The sequence below is a fragment of the Acomys minous genome (assembly GCF_964271855.1).
Source record: "Acomys minous genome assembly, chromosome: 1".
NCBI classification, from domain to species: Eukaryota; Metazoa; Chordata; class Mammalia; order Rodentia; family Muridae; genus Acomys; species Acomys minous.
The window spans coordinates 39,763,153-39,780,395 of record NC_140483.1 but is presented as its reverse complement, the minus strand read 5'-3'; the positions used below and the strand labels follow the sequence as shown (position 1 = coordinate 39,780,395).

The following is a 17,243-nucleotide window of genomic DNA, read 5'->3' as shown; positions in this document are numbered from 1 at the left end:
AAGAGAGGTAAGAAAATCATCTTCACAGATGCTTGGGAGACTTTAAGACAAATTGGCAAGAACTTTAACGTTTTCCACTTTTGTTTTTCCCTTTTGTCTTTCTTTCACTCTAATGTAAACTTTCTATTTGAGGGAGTGGGGGAAATGAGTCATTTATCTGACCAAAAAACCAAGCTTTAAAAAATTTAGCATTAAATGAGAAATTCAAAAGGCTTGAGCTCATCATGCATAGGTTACTAGTCTACCCCAATCAGAGGGTAAAATCAAGATATAGAAGATAATACTAAAATTGAAAAGAAGGAAACAATCAGCCTACAATAAAAACATAAAATAAGAATCTTTACTTACCTGGTTGACAGAGAATCCAGTGAGGGACAGGAAAGAAGATGAATGTGACATGAGCTCTGAAGGCTTCTCCAATAAGGATTTCTTCAGCCCCAGAAAAAAACAGAAAAGAAAAGAATCAAAAGGTGATTCCTTTCATTTTGAAACAATAGACTACCACTTAAGCATGTGTCTGTCCCAGGAAAGGTTATGTTCACATCTGTCAACACCATGACACCAGTCAAGTATCAGTTGCCACAGTGAGTCTGTGGCCTCTCTGGTTCAGTACAGGAACCTGGTCCTGGCAGGAACCAGGAGTGTTTTTAGGTATGACCCTCAAGAATTCCCTTATCAAAAGATATTAACTTATTCTGGCACATTTTACTCTCTAATATGTTAAAATATTAATAAGTTTAAAAAGCCTTTCAAAGCCTGGCGGTGGTGGTGCACACCTGTAATTCCGGCACTCAGGGAGGCAGAGGCAGGAGGATCTCTGAGTTCTGAGACCAGCCTGCTCTACAAATCTTTTTTTTTTTTAAAGGTAAAAAAACAAAACAAAACAAAACAAAACGTAATACTCTTTCTTGTACTTAACATAGTTAGCAATGTAATGTGTGTGAAAAATGCCTCAACTTAGTAGTTCACTGTGTCTCACAAATGCACCTGCTTTAGAAAACAGGAAAACAAAACAAGGTTTCTCTGTGTAACCTTGGCTGTCCTTGAACTCACAGAGATCCACCTGCCTCTGCCTGCAGAGTGCTAGGATTAAGGCTTGTGCCACAGGTTTTTAACAAGAAAAAGAAAAAAGAAAGAAAGAAAAAGAGGCTCCATTTCTAAATGAAAATAGACAAGAGTTCACTGATAAGGACACAAAAGCCACACTAGCAGAAGAGCACAAGTCAGGCACACATGTGAGGTGACACTGCAGCAGCCCTGCCCTACAGCTTCTACGCTCCCACCCTCAGGGAAGCCTTCACTGCCACCCATGCAAGCAACTGAAGTACCAGGAATGGCAGCTACTATCATAAAACTATTTTTATTTATTCTGATTCTATAATTAATATATTTTAATTCTGTTAAGTATTTTACTGCCCTCTATTTATATATAAGAAAGAAAAACTCAAATCTTTTTAAGTTGCTTTAGGATGTAGAAGGGTGTGGGATTTGCACTTTTCTTCCTGTGTTTACTCCCTAAGCTCTCAGTTCGGACCTGACACAAACACTACTGAGCATAAAGAATGCCATCCCACAGGCTGGGCTCTAGAAGACTGTTTTCAAGCAGGTATTAGTAACCAATTCCTGCATTTTATTCTATATTATCTTAATTATTTACATTCACTGTCACTCATCTACAGTCTTCTAGCCTGCTTCTAGACAGTTTCTTCATTTTACTCATTCTGTTTGACGACTCCAACTCTGAATTTAGATCAGGGATCTTTTATGATTCAGTGAGCCAAACAAGAAAGAGCCATACACTATTCAATCAGCCAATTATATAATCTGAAATATATTTCCTTTATTATTTCAAATATATTTGAGTATTAAAAAAAATAACCCAACAAAACTCTAAATTCTTAAACAGTATATTATACAACATTTGAGTCCAGGTGTACATACTACCCAAAAAAAGTTAATTTGTCAGCATCAAACAGAGCACAAGCAGACCATTAAAAATGTTTTATGACTGACACATATCCAAGCTATAACTCTGTAATTTGGAGGAACCAGAGTCAGTACTGTGCTCTATCTACTATTACTACATCATATAATTTCAGGCAGTACAAAAATATACTTTTTATATTCCTGTAGAGGAAAGCCCCAGAAACAGCTCACCTAAACTAAGTATCATAAAAACCCCAGAAAAGAAGCTGTGGTTAGAGCAGGAAGCAGAATCATGTCAAATACATACAAAGAGGCTTCGTCCAGGAAGAGAGGCGAGAGGACCCAGCAGAGCTGGGTAAAGATCAGGAGGGTTAGAAAAGATCAGCTCTTCCTCTTCCTCCAAGGCAGCCAGACTCTTTAACAGGTCCGGAGGAAGCAGAGGGGAGCTCTTGGGGTCCTAGTGACAGAAAGGATCACTGTGAGATGCAATTAGGGACAAAAGCACATAAGAATAGTAGCATGATTGATTAGTCAGGTAACAACTAAAGGCAAGGGTAGAGACATAATTAATTGTGATGTAGCACACAGAGGAAAAGACTGAAATACAAACATAAAGTGACATGGTCAATAGTGAAGGAAGACCAAGAGAGAGAAGAGTAAAACTACCAATAGAGCAGGGCACACATGCTAATGCAGCGAGTAAGTACAACACAGAAACAGCTCTTCAAAAGTTACGCACCTGTTTCTCCTCAATGTCAAGAGCAAGGAGATAACTGACTTTGTTCCACTTAACTTATTTAAATAGCCATGAAACCCATGTTTAAACGTAGATGACTCAACCCAGCTAAAAAGCTCTTCTCAGAATTTACTACCACGATGCCACTAGATACTTTCCTGACAGACCAGTAAAGTTCAACAATAGTTCAGCTACTGAACTCTTCAGTTCTTCAAACTAAATACATGTATTTTGAAGAGACCAAGGCCTGTACCATAAGTAGTCTTTATAATGTTCACGTCTCATAAGTATGTATGTATACATTTTTATGTATCAACTTATAAGTCTGTATCTATTTGAGACATTCTAAAGCTATGCAATCCTAGGCCTATCTCCAGGGATCCTGGTGATGGGAAAGGACACACACCTCAAATGGCATCCTGGGCACAGGATCCTGCTCTGGACGGAAGACTCCTGGTGACCGTTTGCTCCTGCGGTCCATATTTGGCTGTTGTGCCATTACTGCTCTGCTATCAGCCATGCTGTAAGAAGAATCCCAGTAGAACTCTGGGACCTTGACTTCTGAGGGATTGTGGTTATATGGCTCCATAGGGAAAGGCTTCATTTTTTTCTCTAGAGGCTGTTGCTGTATTACAGGAGGTTGCAACGACGGCTCAAACAGTTTTATAGGGTCTTGGGTCTGAAGGTAGTAGGGCTGCTTCACAGGCATGATTTTCCCTAGTGGGCCTTGAACCTGAGGGGGATTCCACAGCTGCTTGGAGGCATCTGCCTGTTGATACTGAAAAAGAGGTGCCCGTCAACAAGATGAAGATAAACCGCAAATACTGTAGGGGGGGATGCAATTTCCTTACACCTAGAAGATTCCGAGAAGGATCTTGACCCCTCATCTTGTTTCAGTTCAATGACTTAAGAAGTGTAATGCATGTGTATGTGAGACAGGATGTGTTCCCCGGGCCTCATGTGCTGTAAGGATATGCCACTTAAAAGTGGTATCACACTCATCTTACACCTCCTCAAGATTACAATTCTTTCATTGTGATGTTTATGTTCAAGTAAGAATTATTATGGTGCTGGGATGAGGAGGAAGACCAAGTTGGTAAAGCAAGAACTTGAGTTCTGTCCCCAGGACCCATGCAAAAATGCTTGTCATGATGACACATGCTTGTAAACCCAGTTAGAGATAGAGACAGGAGGACTAGGGCCAGCTACTTTAGCCTAACTGGTGACCTCCAGCCAATCAGACTCTGTCTGGAAGGAGGTGGATGGCACCTTTAAGGATGATACTACAGCTGCCCTCCAGCTTCCACATTAAAGCACATGCACCTACCCATCTACACACATACACACTCACATTAAGAAGATTTAATCTTAAATAGAGCTAGCAATTAAGTAGCATGGAAACTGATGGTGAAAATCTAATATATCATCGTTTACAAATAAAGCAAGAAGGCAGGAGAGAAGAGCTGCTCTTCCAAAGGTCCTGAGTTCAATTCCCAGCAACCACATGGTGGCTCACAACCATCTATAATGGGATCTGGTGCCCTCTTCTGGCCTGCAGGCGATACATGCAGGCAACACTGTATACAAATAAATAAATCTAAAAAAAAAAAAAAAAAAGGCAAACATTTCAACTTCCTAACAGACTTAGTATTTATTAAATGGTCAAACACTGACTCATCTCAACATTTCTCACTGTTCTAGCTGGAAATACACATAACTGTTGCCTACCTGCTGGAATCCAGAGTGGTGAGGTGGGCTTTTCCCCAAAGCTGGTATGACTTTCGTAGGGGACTGTTGTTGCTGAGCTAGAGCTTGAACCTGCAACTGGCTTGTAGACTGTGCTGTTGGCTGAGCTGGTAAAGATGTAAGGGGTGGCTGGGAAGGTGGCTGTGATTGTTGAGGTCCCTGGTTCATTGGCCCTGGTCCAGAGGGCCGTTGCTGGCTATAAGGAATGTGGGACTGTTTCCCAGCTTGCACCTGGTTTCCTGCTGGAGAGTGAGCTGTAGACTGAAGAAAGGTTCCTGGCACAGAAACACCAGCTGGGAAGGTGTAACCTGAGCCCATAGAAAATGCCACAGGAGGGGGGATAACATATGTTGGGGGTGGGAACCCTTCAAAAGAGAAGAAGACAGCTTTAGTTCTAAAGAAACTTAACAAAAGAAAGGGGTAACATTTGTGGGGAGGATGCTTCTAATACATTATAAATGCAACAATCAACCATGTGTATCTTTAATATGACATTAAGAAATACACACTAGGGCTGGAGAGATGGCTCAGAGGTTACAAGCACTGACTGCTCTTCCAGAGTTCCTGAAATTCCCAGCAACCACATGGTGGCTCATAACCATCTGTAATGTGATATAATGCTCTCTTCTGGCCTGCAGATGTACATGAAGGCAGAGCATTGTATACATAATAAATAAATAAATCTTAAACAAAAAAGAACTATTAAAAAAAAACCCCACACTATTGGTTACTTTTCCTCTAACACTAAAGTAAGCACACTATCCTAAAGATGCTTGTCATGCATGAATGATGGCAATTCTTCATAGTGACTGACCAGCACTTATATGTAAACTATATATTAAAAAAAATGCCTCAACCAGAATCCCATAACTACTAGGGAAGCTGAACTTCTTTCTCCTGTACATCATGGCTTACTAACATGGCCTCTAAGAATACAAAGTATCCAGGAAGTGAACAGAAAACCCCACGCTGATGTAATTAGGTAGGGAATGTGTATTTACCTGGTCGGCTGGGGAGAGGAGGGAAGGCTCCAGGGTGATGAATGGGGATGAACTGAGAATTATTTGTCTGACTTGGAGTTTGAGTGACAGGTGTTTTCCTGGCTTCAGACACTGGAGTCTTTCTTAGTTCTGTCTGGGATTTTACCTACAATCAACAGAAGCAAAGCTAACTATAAAAACCTGGTACCCATGTATTAGAAAGAAGCATCTACTCTAAGAAAATATTTAAAACCTCACTATGTCCAAAGTATGTTGAGGAAACTTAAACTCACCTAAATTAAATATAGAAAAATAAAAATAAACTACTAGTAAAACAAACAAAGGCTCAGATTTACCAAGAGAATTCTTGTGCTTTCACACACCCTCAGACACCCCAAATAAGAAAAGGATGTACCTGCCTCATGGCAGGTTAGAAGGCTTGCCTATGATCTTCACCTGTCTGGCAGAGGCCAAGGGCTCTGCACGCTCACTTGTGATTTAATGAGAACTATTACTTCACAGGTGACACACTATGGCTCCTGGTTTAGTTTCAACTTCTCAGGACTCGTTAAACATACGCAATACTTCTAGTAGCAACAAACAGCCACAAAGCTCTAAACATCAAGCCAACAAGGAGATGCTGTGTGCAGTGCTCAAGGTTGAACAAAAAGCAGTAAAACAGATAGTAGCTACAGAAAGAGTATGGTAATCATATGTATGCCAAACCTTTCTTCTTCTGTGTTGCTGAGACAAGGTCTGCTCTGTAGTCTTGGCTAGCTTACAACTCGCTATGTAGCCTAGGCTGACCTTAAATGTGCAGCAATCTTTCTGGCCTGACTCCTAAGGGCTGGAATGACAGGCGTGAACTGTCATATCTGTATGCCAGACTTACTTTTCTATCTACTGGTAGATTTGAGAAGGACTGAAGACAGAAAAAGAGATTAAAAAAAAAAAAAAAAGACAGGGTTTCTCTGTGTAGCCTTGGCTGTCCTGGACTTGCTTTGTAGACCAGGCTGGCCTTGAACTCACATCGATCCACTTGCCTTTGCCTCCCGAGTGCTGGAATTAAAGGCATGCACCACCATGCCTGACAGAAAAAGAGATTTTATTATCAGCATAGGTCTTATGGCAAGGCCATTACAGGACACACAGAGGATGCTAGACTTAGTCCTCAAACATGTCTAATTTTTTGGTATTTTTTTTTTAAGTTGTTTCATTGTTTTCTTTGAATTTCCTTTGTACCCTCTTGATAAGGCCATTTCCTATACATGAATGTGCCTTAGAGCATAGCTCAGCTAGAAAAATGCCTGTAAACATAAGAACTCATATAAAAGTGCCAGGTGTGGTGGTGTACGCTTATCGTCGCAGTGTTAGTCAGGAGAAAGGCTCACTTGCTAGCTAGTTCAGCCTAAGTGTTAAGCTCTAGGCCAATGGGAGGCCCTATCTCAAAGGAAGTAGATGGCCTTCCTGAGGATGACACATAAGGTTGTTCTTTTATCTCATATATGTACACGTGTGTACTAGGAAAATACACGAACACTTGTAAGAACACAAGTGTGCTCACACAAACATTTTGTCAGCATGTCATCCCAACAGCCCTTCTATCACAGAAGTAAACAAAGAGTTACTCTTGCTTATAAGCAGGCTTCTACAATATGAAGTCCTCAGGCAAACATCTGCATTTGTTACACTGAGCTAACAAATTACCCAGCTACTTATATAGTCATCAAAACATTAATGAAACAGTCAAGATTCTTCTGTATTACATGAAATTACCAGTATCTCTTTGAAAAGGCATTAAAAAAAAAAAAGGTTACAAATAGCTGGGAAGTGTTTTTCTCAGCAAGACTTTGAGTTCTTGCTTTATCAACAAGCACTGGCTCAAACAGGCCAGTCAAAAAAAAAGATGCTTCATTCTTTTTCTCCAAAACAGTTAAGTTTTACTTTGTACAGTGAATCTTTGTTTTTGAGATAGGGTCATTATGTAGCCCTGGCTAGCCTGAACTTTACTATGTGGATTGGGCTGGTTTTTACTTCAAAGACCCACCTGCCTCTGCCTTTTTAGTGCTGAGTTTAAAGGTGTATGTATTACTATTATACCTAGCCTGTAATGACTCTTAAGGGAAAAGAAAAAGTATATATACATATATTATGATTCTACTAATGCTATGAAACTCCAAAACTCTTTTGTAAGATTCTTAAGTGGCAATTATACTTTCCAAAGAAAAATACAATCCTGTGTGGAGCACTGCAAGCTAAAGCGATCTCAGAGATCTGCCTGCTCTGCCTCCTGAGTGCTGGGATTACAGGTGTGCGCCACCACACCCAGCCTACCGTAACTTTTTACATATCCTCCTATGTGGTCAAAGAATGCACTGAAACATTAGAATGGCTAACGTACTGGTCTTTATGAACAAAATAAGAAGCCTTGCCATTTGTGTGAGCCCTCCTCTACCTGCTTTACAGTTCAAGCACAGCTTACCTGCACTGCCACACTCTGCTTTCCTGTCTCCTGTAACTTCCCTAAGGTGCATCTCTTGGTCTCAGCTCTCCTCTGGTTGCTGTCCTTCTTTCCATCAGCCTCAGTTACAGCTACTCCTTTGCTACAGTCCCTTCTCACCTCTTTGGGAGGAAAGCTTCTTCCTTGGTCTCTGTTCACTTCTCGTGGCTTAATGTTCTCTTTGAAGGTAACCACTGGTTTCTCTCCCATGTCACAGCTGTTGTTTGGATTTCGGCCTGTAGACAGCACTGACTTCAGTCCTGGGCTTCCATCGGTAGCTAGTGACTCTATCACAGATGTTTCTTGCAAGATGAGGTTCTCTTTGGCTTCACTGGGGTCTTCTAGTATTAATTCTGGAATTTCTGTGATAAATAACAATTTCCCTACCTCATTTTCACACTGAATCAGCCTAAAAAAAAGCAAGATTAAATTCATATATAAAATATATATAAATGAAAAAAAAAAACCAGTAACAACTATGTATAACTTCAACAAGTAATTTTAAGTTAAAGAAACAAACAAATTCATATATAAAATATAAATTAAAAAAGTAACAATTATGTGTAACTTCAACAAGTAATTTTAGGTTAAACAAACAAACAAAACAAAACACACCATAAAGAGAACACAAATCCAGCCAGCATAAACAGTATTATTAGTAACTGAGACTCTTATGACTAGATCTCACATCACCACAATACATTCATTTTTCTGCCCTTCCTTTTTAATATCTGTGGTTGCAATTACTGAACATGTCCTTGACAAAGCCTATAAGGGAGCCATGTGTACTTGGCTCAGAATGGTAAGCTTATATAAGCACGCAAACATTCAAGTGCATGGACCATTGCAGGAATTTGAATACAAACATTAAGAAATAATACTAGCTGACTCTGAAAAGGATATAATCCACCAGGAAAAGGCCAGGGACACAGAACTAGAAAAGAACTTGAACCCAACTGCCTCCAAAACTGTGTTTTTTCCCTCTACACCAGCAACAGCATCTAGTTGCCACTACTATCACCCAGGACTGAAACTGACCAGCACATTCTTGCCATACAAATCACTCGCTAGACCTGAGAATGTCCAATCCAATTCAAATAACCCAGATGCTTGTAAACCGGAGCAGCTCATGATAAATACAGAAGACAAGGGCGAAGAGTGACTAAATACACTTATGATCATTGAGATATGTACAAATATTGACTTAGTTCAAAGTATTTTACACCAAAGTCTAAAATATACAAGAGGTACATGTGCATGTGATGATAAAGTAATAAAAAAGGAATGCAGGAGGCAGCCATGGACATACCGTGGCTGATTGTCAGCAATCCATTTCCCTATAGAGATCAAACGTTGTTGCCGTATTCGCCGCTGTTGGCCCTCTTTGTCTCCTGTAATACCCTGATGGCCTTTGGAAAAATCCAAGTTCCTAAAAATGACATAGCATATTATAGATGATTAAATACTAGAGAAATTTTCCAGGCAACCAAATGCAAAACTTCAGGACGTTTCCCACACAGGCTATACAGACTACATGTAATCAATGAACTGTGCTTACTGGAATATATATTTCCTAAGATTCCAAATACAAGAAACAAACACCAAGGTTCATTATATTAATATTTTTATTTTCTAGGTAATATGCTCTATCATTATATGAAACCCCAAAGACTCATTTTCTAAATAATTTGACTAATTAAAAAATTATCATTATGGTCTAAGTGGTAGTGTTTCATGCTTTTAACCCCAGCACTTGAAAGGTGAAACTGAGGCAGCCTGGTGTACTAGTTCTAGGACAATCAAGCCTAAACAAAGAAATCCTGTATCAAACAAACACACAAACAAAAACAAATAAATCACTGTAATGCTAAGGGTCTCTAATGAGCATTTTTGAGTTTCTCATTTTTTATGTACATCAAGTGTTTTGCCTGCAATTTTGCGTATGCACCATGTGTATGCCTGGTACCTATGAGGGCAGAGGAGGGCAGCAGATTCCCTGGGACTAAAGTTTCAGGTGGTTGAGTTGCCTTGTGGATACTAGGAACCACACTTAGGTCATTTGAAAGAGCAAAAAAACCTCTCTTACTCATCTCTGCAGCTGCTGAGGTGCCTAGTAAAAGTACTATCAATGTAATGTAAGGCATTCTTTTGTTTGTTTGTTTGTTTTTTGAGACAGGGTTTCACCGTGTAGCCTTGGCTGTCTTGGACTCACTATGTAGACCAGGCTGGCCTCGAACTCACAGTGATCTACCTGCCTCTGCCTCCCAAGTGCTGGGATTAAAGGTGTGCACCACCACGGCCTGGCTAGACATTCTAAATCAGAAAAATGTGCAAATGTTATCAAGTATGTAAAGAGTGGGGAAAGAGTTCTTGCAATTTTTCATCATGAATTCTAAGAGAAAAAAGAATTATTTAAGTCAGAGGTGGTAGTGCATGCCTGTATTGGGAGCTGGAGGCAGGACAGCAGGATTGAGGACACCCTCATGGTTTCACTAGATAGCCCAACCCCAAAAGCCATGAAGTCAGGTTGAAGAACACACAGATAAGTGGGAAATAGTTCCAATCTCCAGGAAAAAGTAACTAAAATTAAACCTAGTAAGCCTTATGATAAACCACTTAAAGAATAAAAAAGCAAAGTGAAAGAGACTGAGTTCCTTCCAAAACACCTTGGAAAGGTTTCAGAGTGACACCTGAGCTGGAACTTAATAAGCAGGACAACCACTAACCAAGACAGTAAAGAAAAGGCAGAGGAGGGAATGTTCTATAGCATGATCAAAGAACGCAGAGGAAAACAGTCATTCAAAAGGACACAGCGAGTGCACACCATGGATAAATAATGATGGTAGGGAAAGAGGTAGAAAACAAAGCTGAGGGCTTGGAGAGATGGCTCAGCGGTTAAGAGCACTGACTGCTCTTCCAGAGGTCCTGAGTTCGATTCTCAGGAACCACATGGTGGCTCACAGCCATCTATAATGTGATCTGATGCATACTGTATACATAATAAATAAATCCAAAAAAAAAAGAAAAGAAAAGAAAACAAAGCTGAAGGGCTGAGAGCTGGACAGAGCGAGTGAGTGAGACAGTGTGAGGAGAGGATGAGAGCTGGACAGAGTGAGGACTTAGAGTGACTGAGGACAGGTGAACCTGAGTTTCTGTCTTCGTCATGAGATGATGTCAATACTCACTTGAAAGTGCTAAATATAGATGCATTTTGGTTATAGAATTATAACCCTTGATGAGGAAAACAAGCAAACAAACAAACAAATAAAAAAAAAAAGAAAACCAAAAACAAACCACACACAAAAAGAGCTTTTCTAAATTGGTGGATAAGGAGTGTCAACAAACCTTATGCCTCAAGAATTTAAAAAAACAAAATTATTTTAAAAACGTTAAAAAAATGAATAAATCATGAATGATAAACTGTTGCAAAGATGTTAAATAGAACATGTGTGACTAAATTGCCTTTGCTTAAACTTCCTAGAAGTTAAATAAAGCTTAAGAGTATGTTTTAAGGATTTTTCCTTCATAGACTATTTATGTAGAAGTTTAAGGTAGCAAATAACAACAACAACAAAAATTCAAGGCTTTCATAAAAACAAAGTCCACTAGAATTTGGTAACTAAGATGGACAGTCACAGGTATAAGTTTTATGAGGTTGAGACATGACTAAAACACTGAAGTCAGTAAGGGCAGCCAAAACTGCTCTTAAGACACCTATAAAAGGAGAAATACACAGCAAAAGAAAAATGGAAACTGAATTTTACTTTATTTCATAGGGAAAAAAATAGGCTAAAGGAATTTAGCTATTTGAGAAGAGATGGGAAAACAGTGGGGGATATGTTTGGGAAAAAATGTGAAACAGAGTAAGGAGGAAAGAACAAGACAGAGGGGTAGGCCAAGAAGGCAGGAAGAGACTAAGGGTGACTGGAAAAGGGACTTCCATTGCCACTGATTTTTTTTTTTAAAACTTCTTGTAAAATTGGTTTGTGCGATGTAAAAAAAAATATGTGCACACACATATGGAGAGGAACTACGGCCTCATTCCTTTGAGACAGAGTCTCTCATTGAGGTGGAGTTTGGCTTTTTTTTTTTTCCTCCTTTTTCTTTTAAAGACAGGGTTTCTCTGTAACAGGCCTGACTGTCCTGGGCTTGCTTTGTAGACCAGGCTGGCCTCGAACCCACAGAGATCCACCTGCCTCTGCCTCTCAGTGCTGGGACTAAAGGCATGTACCACCACTGCCCAGCCAGAGTTTGGCATTTTTATTTATTTATTTTCCAGCTACACACTGGGGTTATTGAATAACCAGCTATGCTTGGCTTTTATATGACTGCTGGGATCCACACTCATGTTCTTCCCATGTAAACTGTAAAGTAATAACTTAGCTAAAATTTAGTATTTGCTGAGTATGGTGTGGTGCAGTGCATGCCTATAATCTTGGTACTTGGGAGGCAGAGACAGGAGGGTTGCTGCATGTTTGACACCAACACAGTCTATGTAACAAGCTTCAATCTAGAAATGCTATAGAAACTCTGTCTCAAAAAATAAAATAGTTCAGTATGGTGACTCAAACCTTTAGTCACAGTACTTAGGAAGCTGAGGCAGATGGAACTCTGGGAATCTGAGGCCAGCCTGGTCTACAAATTTAGTTCTATGTAGTCAGGGCTACATAGTGAGACCCTGCCTCAAAATACAAGAATGAATATGAATGAATGAATAACAGAAAGATTCCTTTTTTCATTTGTTTGTTTGTTTTTCGAGACAGGGTTTCTCTGTGTAGCCTTGGCTGTCCTTGAACTCACATCAATCAGCCTGCCTCTGCCTCCCGAGTGCTGGGATTAAAGGCGTGTGCCACCACGCCCGGCTAGAAAGATTCCTTTTAAAGACATCTCTTAATTAAAAAACAAAAAACAAAAAACAAATGATCTATTTATTATTATGCATACAGTGTTCTGTTTGCATGTACACCTACAGGTCAGAAGAGAGCACCAGACCTCATTACAGATGGTTATGAGCCACCACGTGGTTGCTGGGAATTGAACTCAGTACCTTTGGAAGAACAAACCATGCTCCTAACTACTGAGCCATCTCTCCAGCCAGACATCTCTTAATTTTAAGGTAAGTAAAAAAGTAGAATTTGTTAAGTTATCACTTAGAAGAACAATTTTCTTTTCCATCTCTTTATTCTGTATTTCTTTAAAACATTTCACATTGATTTAACACATACACACACAACCATGCCACTCCCCAGCCCCCTAACACACACATACATACACACAAAATATATATGTGAAAAAGAAAAGTCAACACAGTTGGGACAAATCAAAGGTTCCTTTACAGGTAGGCCAGATACTTATAAATTTTAACACTGTTAACACTTCATAGCTATTTACCTGAAAGAAGGTCTTAAAGCCAAGAATCCTTGTAATTCAAACTCCTCTGGAAGTGGTGTGGCTAAAAAAGGAAGATGCCAAAATTTGAAGACATTTAATTAAAATTCTATTATTTGGTAGAGTAAAACTTAAGATATGAAAAAAAAAAAAAAGGCGAATAAAAAAGATATGGAAAGAATCTGTAATGTCCATTCTCTGCTTTCCTGGGTCATCACCCAGGATATCCTGTACATCATTTCCGGTCCCTAGATATCCCTAACTAAACACTCAATACTAAAAACTCAAGCTGCTGGACACAAAGAACTTTATCATCAGCTCTCTCAACAATTTACAGCTTCACAAGGGTATGGTGGTACACGCTTTAATCCCAGTACTCAGGAGGCAAAGGCAGGCGGCTTTCTGAGTTTGAGGCCAGTATGGTTCCAGGATAGGCAGCGCTATACAGAGAAAATCCATTATGAAAAAACAGACAAACCAACCATAACTAGAATTCAGAGCTTCAGATTAGATCTCGTCACCCTGATTCTTAGGCTACATATGACCTTCAAAGTTATCCAGTGACAACAGGAAGATCATCGAGGGCTTATAGGAAATAGTCTTGGGCATTATTATCCCAAACCTTCCAAATCTTAAAAAGACTCAGGTGACTCGTTGCAAATTGCACGTTTGTGTGCCAGGACAACCTCAGGTGTCACTTTCAAGAATGCTGTTGTTCACTTCCTCTGAGAAAAGTCTCTTACTGGCCTCGAGCTCAGCAATTAGGCTAGATTGGCTGGCAAGAGAGCCCTTAGAATCCTCTTGTTTCTGGCTCGTCAGTACTGGGATTCCAGATACGAAGGGAATTATTTTCATAGATTCCAGGTACTGAATTCAGGTCCTAATGCTTGAGAGTTGAAGCATTTTACTGAGTTATCTTCCTAGGCCCTTGATGAGGAAAATTTCAAAGACAGGGTTAAGTAAATGGACTATGATACATATACGAAGTAAAATATTATGAAACCAGTAAAAACTGGTTAGCAGCATGTTGGGGATGATCTGGTACTTTGTATTCGATTGTTAATTATGCCCCACTCTGAGGTCTGATGCTGTCTTTTACAAGCAGACACTCATATACCTCAAAATGTTTGTAACCTTGCCTACGAAATTACTTCTGATTGGCTGATTAAAGGTCCTAAACCTGGGCAGGCCGGAAAGGGATAGGTGTGGCCAAAGTTCACGGGCTTTGAGAGAAGAGAGGATTTTGGGAGGAAAGAGACAGGTATTGAAGGAGGAAGGAAGCAGAGCTGCTGTTATGGGTTAGCATGGAGGAGACAAGGCCAGGTTGGCATGGATGGAGGAAAGCGGCCAATAATAAGCAAGTATTTATTAGATGAGGGATGGGGATAATGGAAGATAGTTTTGAGGGTTATGATCTGCCTTGTCCCAGGTGAAATGAGGCCATTCTAAAATATACCAGCGTCTATGTTTTTATTGATTGTGAAAGCAGGCTAGATAATACTGCTGTAATAATTAAATCCTAATAATCAAATTCATTAGGCCATACTTTTAAATTAACAGTAATAGCAGCAAATGAAAATGTTTCACTGCTAAATTTAAAAGCATATTTAAAGTTATACAGGACTTCTATGTTTTCCATAGGAAAAAGCCCTAAGGTCATGCACTGTCACAGGGATAATATAAACTATTATACTATGGGAGATCTATTGGAAAATTTATGCCTTTTAGGCTTTATGTGCTAAGTTCTGTGTGATGTGTATGTATCTGGCAAAATGGTGTTCACATCATTTCCTTAAAAGAAAATCACTAGTGGGGTTGGGGAGACAGCTCAGCAGTTAAGAGCATATGCTGTTTTCACAGAGTTTGGGTTTCTAGCACGCACAAGGTGGTTCCCAACTGTCTGTAAAATTCTATTTCCAAGGAATCCAAGGTCCTTTTCTGTCCACTGTGGACACTAGGCAAATACACATTTTTGAATATGTACATGCAATCAAAATACTCATACACGTAAAACAAATAAATCTAAAAGCAAACAAAAATCCCAAACAGCTAGTATTGATGTAGAGATAAGGAAGACAATGGGTAGAATTTAAAGATCATGAATGTCTACTCTAGCGTGTACCACAGAAGCTGCTGAGGGAGTTCAGGAGAGTTACCCACATGAGGCACCTTCATCAGTACCAGAAGTCGGAGGCTCTCTGAAACACTGAATGCAAAGTAAAACAAGCAAGCCTCACAAGAAGCCCAGTCTCCCTAGCTTTGACTCAGCACTAGTGATGGAGAAACAGAGAGCACCAATGCACAACTTAGGCAGCTCTCACCGTTAGTACTTGAGAGGTCATCTTCATGGGGATGGAAACTATTCAGAAGAGAAATTAGCCAGGGCCAAATGCTGTAAATGAAAGAAAATTTCATATTTTATTTTTATACAAGAGAAATCAGAATACCAATAAATTACAAAAATAGCATTCCTAATGGCCCTATCTTTTTTTTTTTAATCCATCTCACAACTCCGGCATTTTAAAAGCTATTCAATACCCTAGTAGACACTTTCAAAGCTATACCAACAAAAACACACCAAAAAGGTCATTATACATGAGAGATGCACTACTGCATATTATTTCCCAATGCTAATTTAATGAGTGGAAAATAATTTCTTAACCACTAAACATATACATGTCCAGAGTGGTGGAAGCTCACTGCTAGTTCTTGAGCTAGTGACAGCATGGTTACACCAAATCCAAACCTCTGTTCACACTGATTAACAGTACCTGTTTTTTAGGGTACAGTGCATGTGGCTTTAATATCCTTATCTCTAAATTTGCAATCAAAAGGATCACTGCACAAACAAAAATGGCAGGCAAGCCTTGCCCCAAAATAGGAAAACTCTGTAAGCCAACAGAAAACAAAGAGTCCAACTTTTAGAGTTCCTGACATAATTTATTAAACAAGACAGAAGTTTGAGTTTTAGAGTACACACAAACAGAAATTTTACACACAAAAAATGTAGTACCAGCCAGGCGTAGTGGCACACGCCTGTATTCCAAGCACTCAGGAGGCAGGCCAGCCTAGTCTACAAAGTGAGTCCAGGACAGCCTAAGGCGACACAGAGAAACCCTGCCTTGAAAAACAAACAAAACAAAAAGCAGTATCTAAAACCTATACTAGCATACCTACATTAATATTAAAAGGAGATAGACACTATGCTGTGTCCCCAAATCCTATTCATGACGATATCAAAAATAAAGGCACTTGGGGCTGGAGAGATGGCTCAGAGGTTGAGGGCGCTGTTTGTTCTTCCAAAGGTCCTGCCTGAGTTCAATTCCCAGCAACCACATGGTGGCTCACAACCATCTATAATGAGATCTGGTGCCCTCTTTTGGTGTGTAGGTGTACACGCAGGCAGAACACTGTATACATAATAAAAATAAATAAATCTTTTTTTTTTAAGGCACTTATGATTAGGGAGGGGGAGAATTGTGAAGTAGAGATCACAGGATCATAATAGGGTGCCGTCATTATTAGACAGTGCCTAGTCAGTATGTACATGCCAGGCCACAGCAGAACTTCAAAGACAACTACTAAAATACAGAGGAGGAACTTTACCACTACAAAATCTTTTTAAAACTTTATTTCTACAATTAAAAGTACACTGAACTTGTAATCTCAACATTCAGGAGGCAGAGGCAGGAGGATCTCTGTGAGTTCCAGGTCAGCCTGGTCTACAAGCCAGTTCAAGACAGCCAAGGCTACACAGAGAAACTCTGTCTCAAACAAACAAACAAATCAGAAACAAAACAAGTACACTGGAAATGTAATTCATCACTAAAATCAAAGGTTTTTTTCCTTTGGCTTTTCGAGACAGGGTTTCTCTGTGTAAAGGTCTGGCTGTCCTACACTCACTTTTTGTAGACCAGGCTGGCCTTGAACTCACAGCAATCGGTGTGTGCCACCACGCCCAGTTAAT

General features: G+C 39.7%; 1 protein-coding gene across 9 annotated transcripts in view; it reads right to left on the bottom strand.

Annotated features, from left to right (window-relative positions):
- The window catches only part of SMG7 (SMG7 nonsense mediated mRNA decay factor), a 71,188-nt gene that overhangs the window by 4,357 nt on the left and 49,588 nt on the right, over nt 1-17,243 (bottom strand). For 3 of the 9 annotated variants that reach the window (XM_084788187.1, XM_084788188.1, XM_084788189.1), the window contains 9 exons: nt 15,598-15,668; nt 13,280-13,340; nt 9,198-9,317; nt 7,871-8,297; nt 5,410-5,554; nt 4,391-4,773; nt 3,069-3,440; nt 2,234-2,383; nt 349-429 (listed from right to left, as the gene is read on the bottom strand). In XM_084788187.1, the coding sequence (XP_084644313.1) occupies nt 349-429; nt 2,234-2,383; nt 3,069-3,440; nt 4,391-4,773; nt 5,410-5,554; nt 7,871-8,297; nt 9,198-9,317; nt 13,280-13,340; nt 15,598-15,668 (1,810 nt within the window). The remainder of the gene's footprint in view (nt 1-348; nt 430-2,233; nt 2,384-3,068; nt 3,441-4,390; nt 4,774-5,409; nt 5,555-7,870; nt 8,298-9,197; nt 9,318-13,279; nt 13,341-15,597; nt 15,669-17,243) is intronic. The other 6 variants (XM_084788190.1, XM_084788192.1, XM_084788191.1 and 3 more) reach the window with 3 other exon arrangements.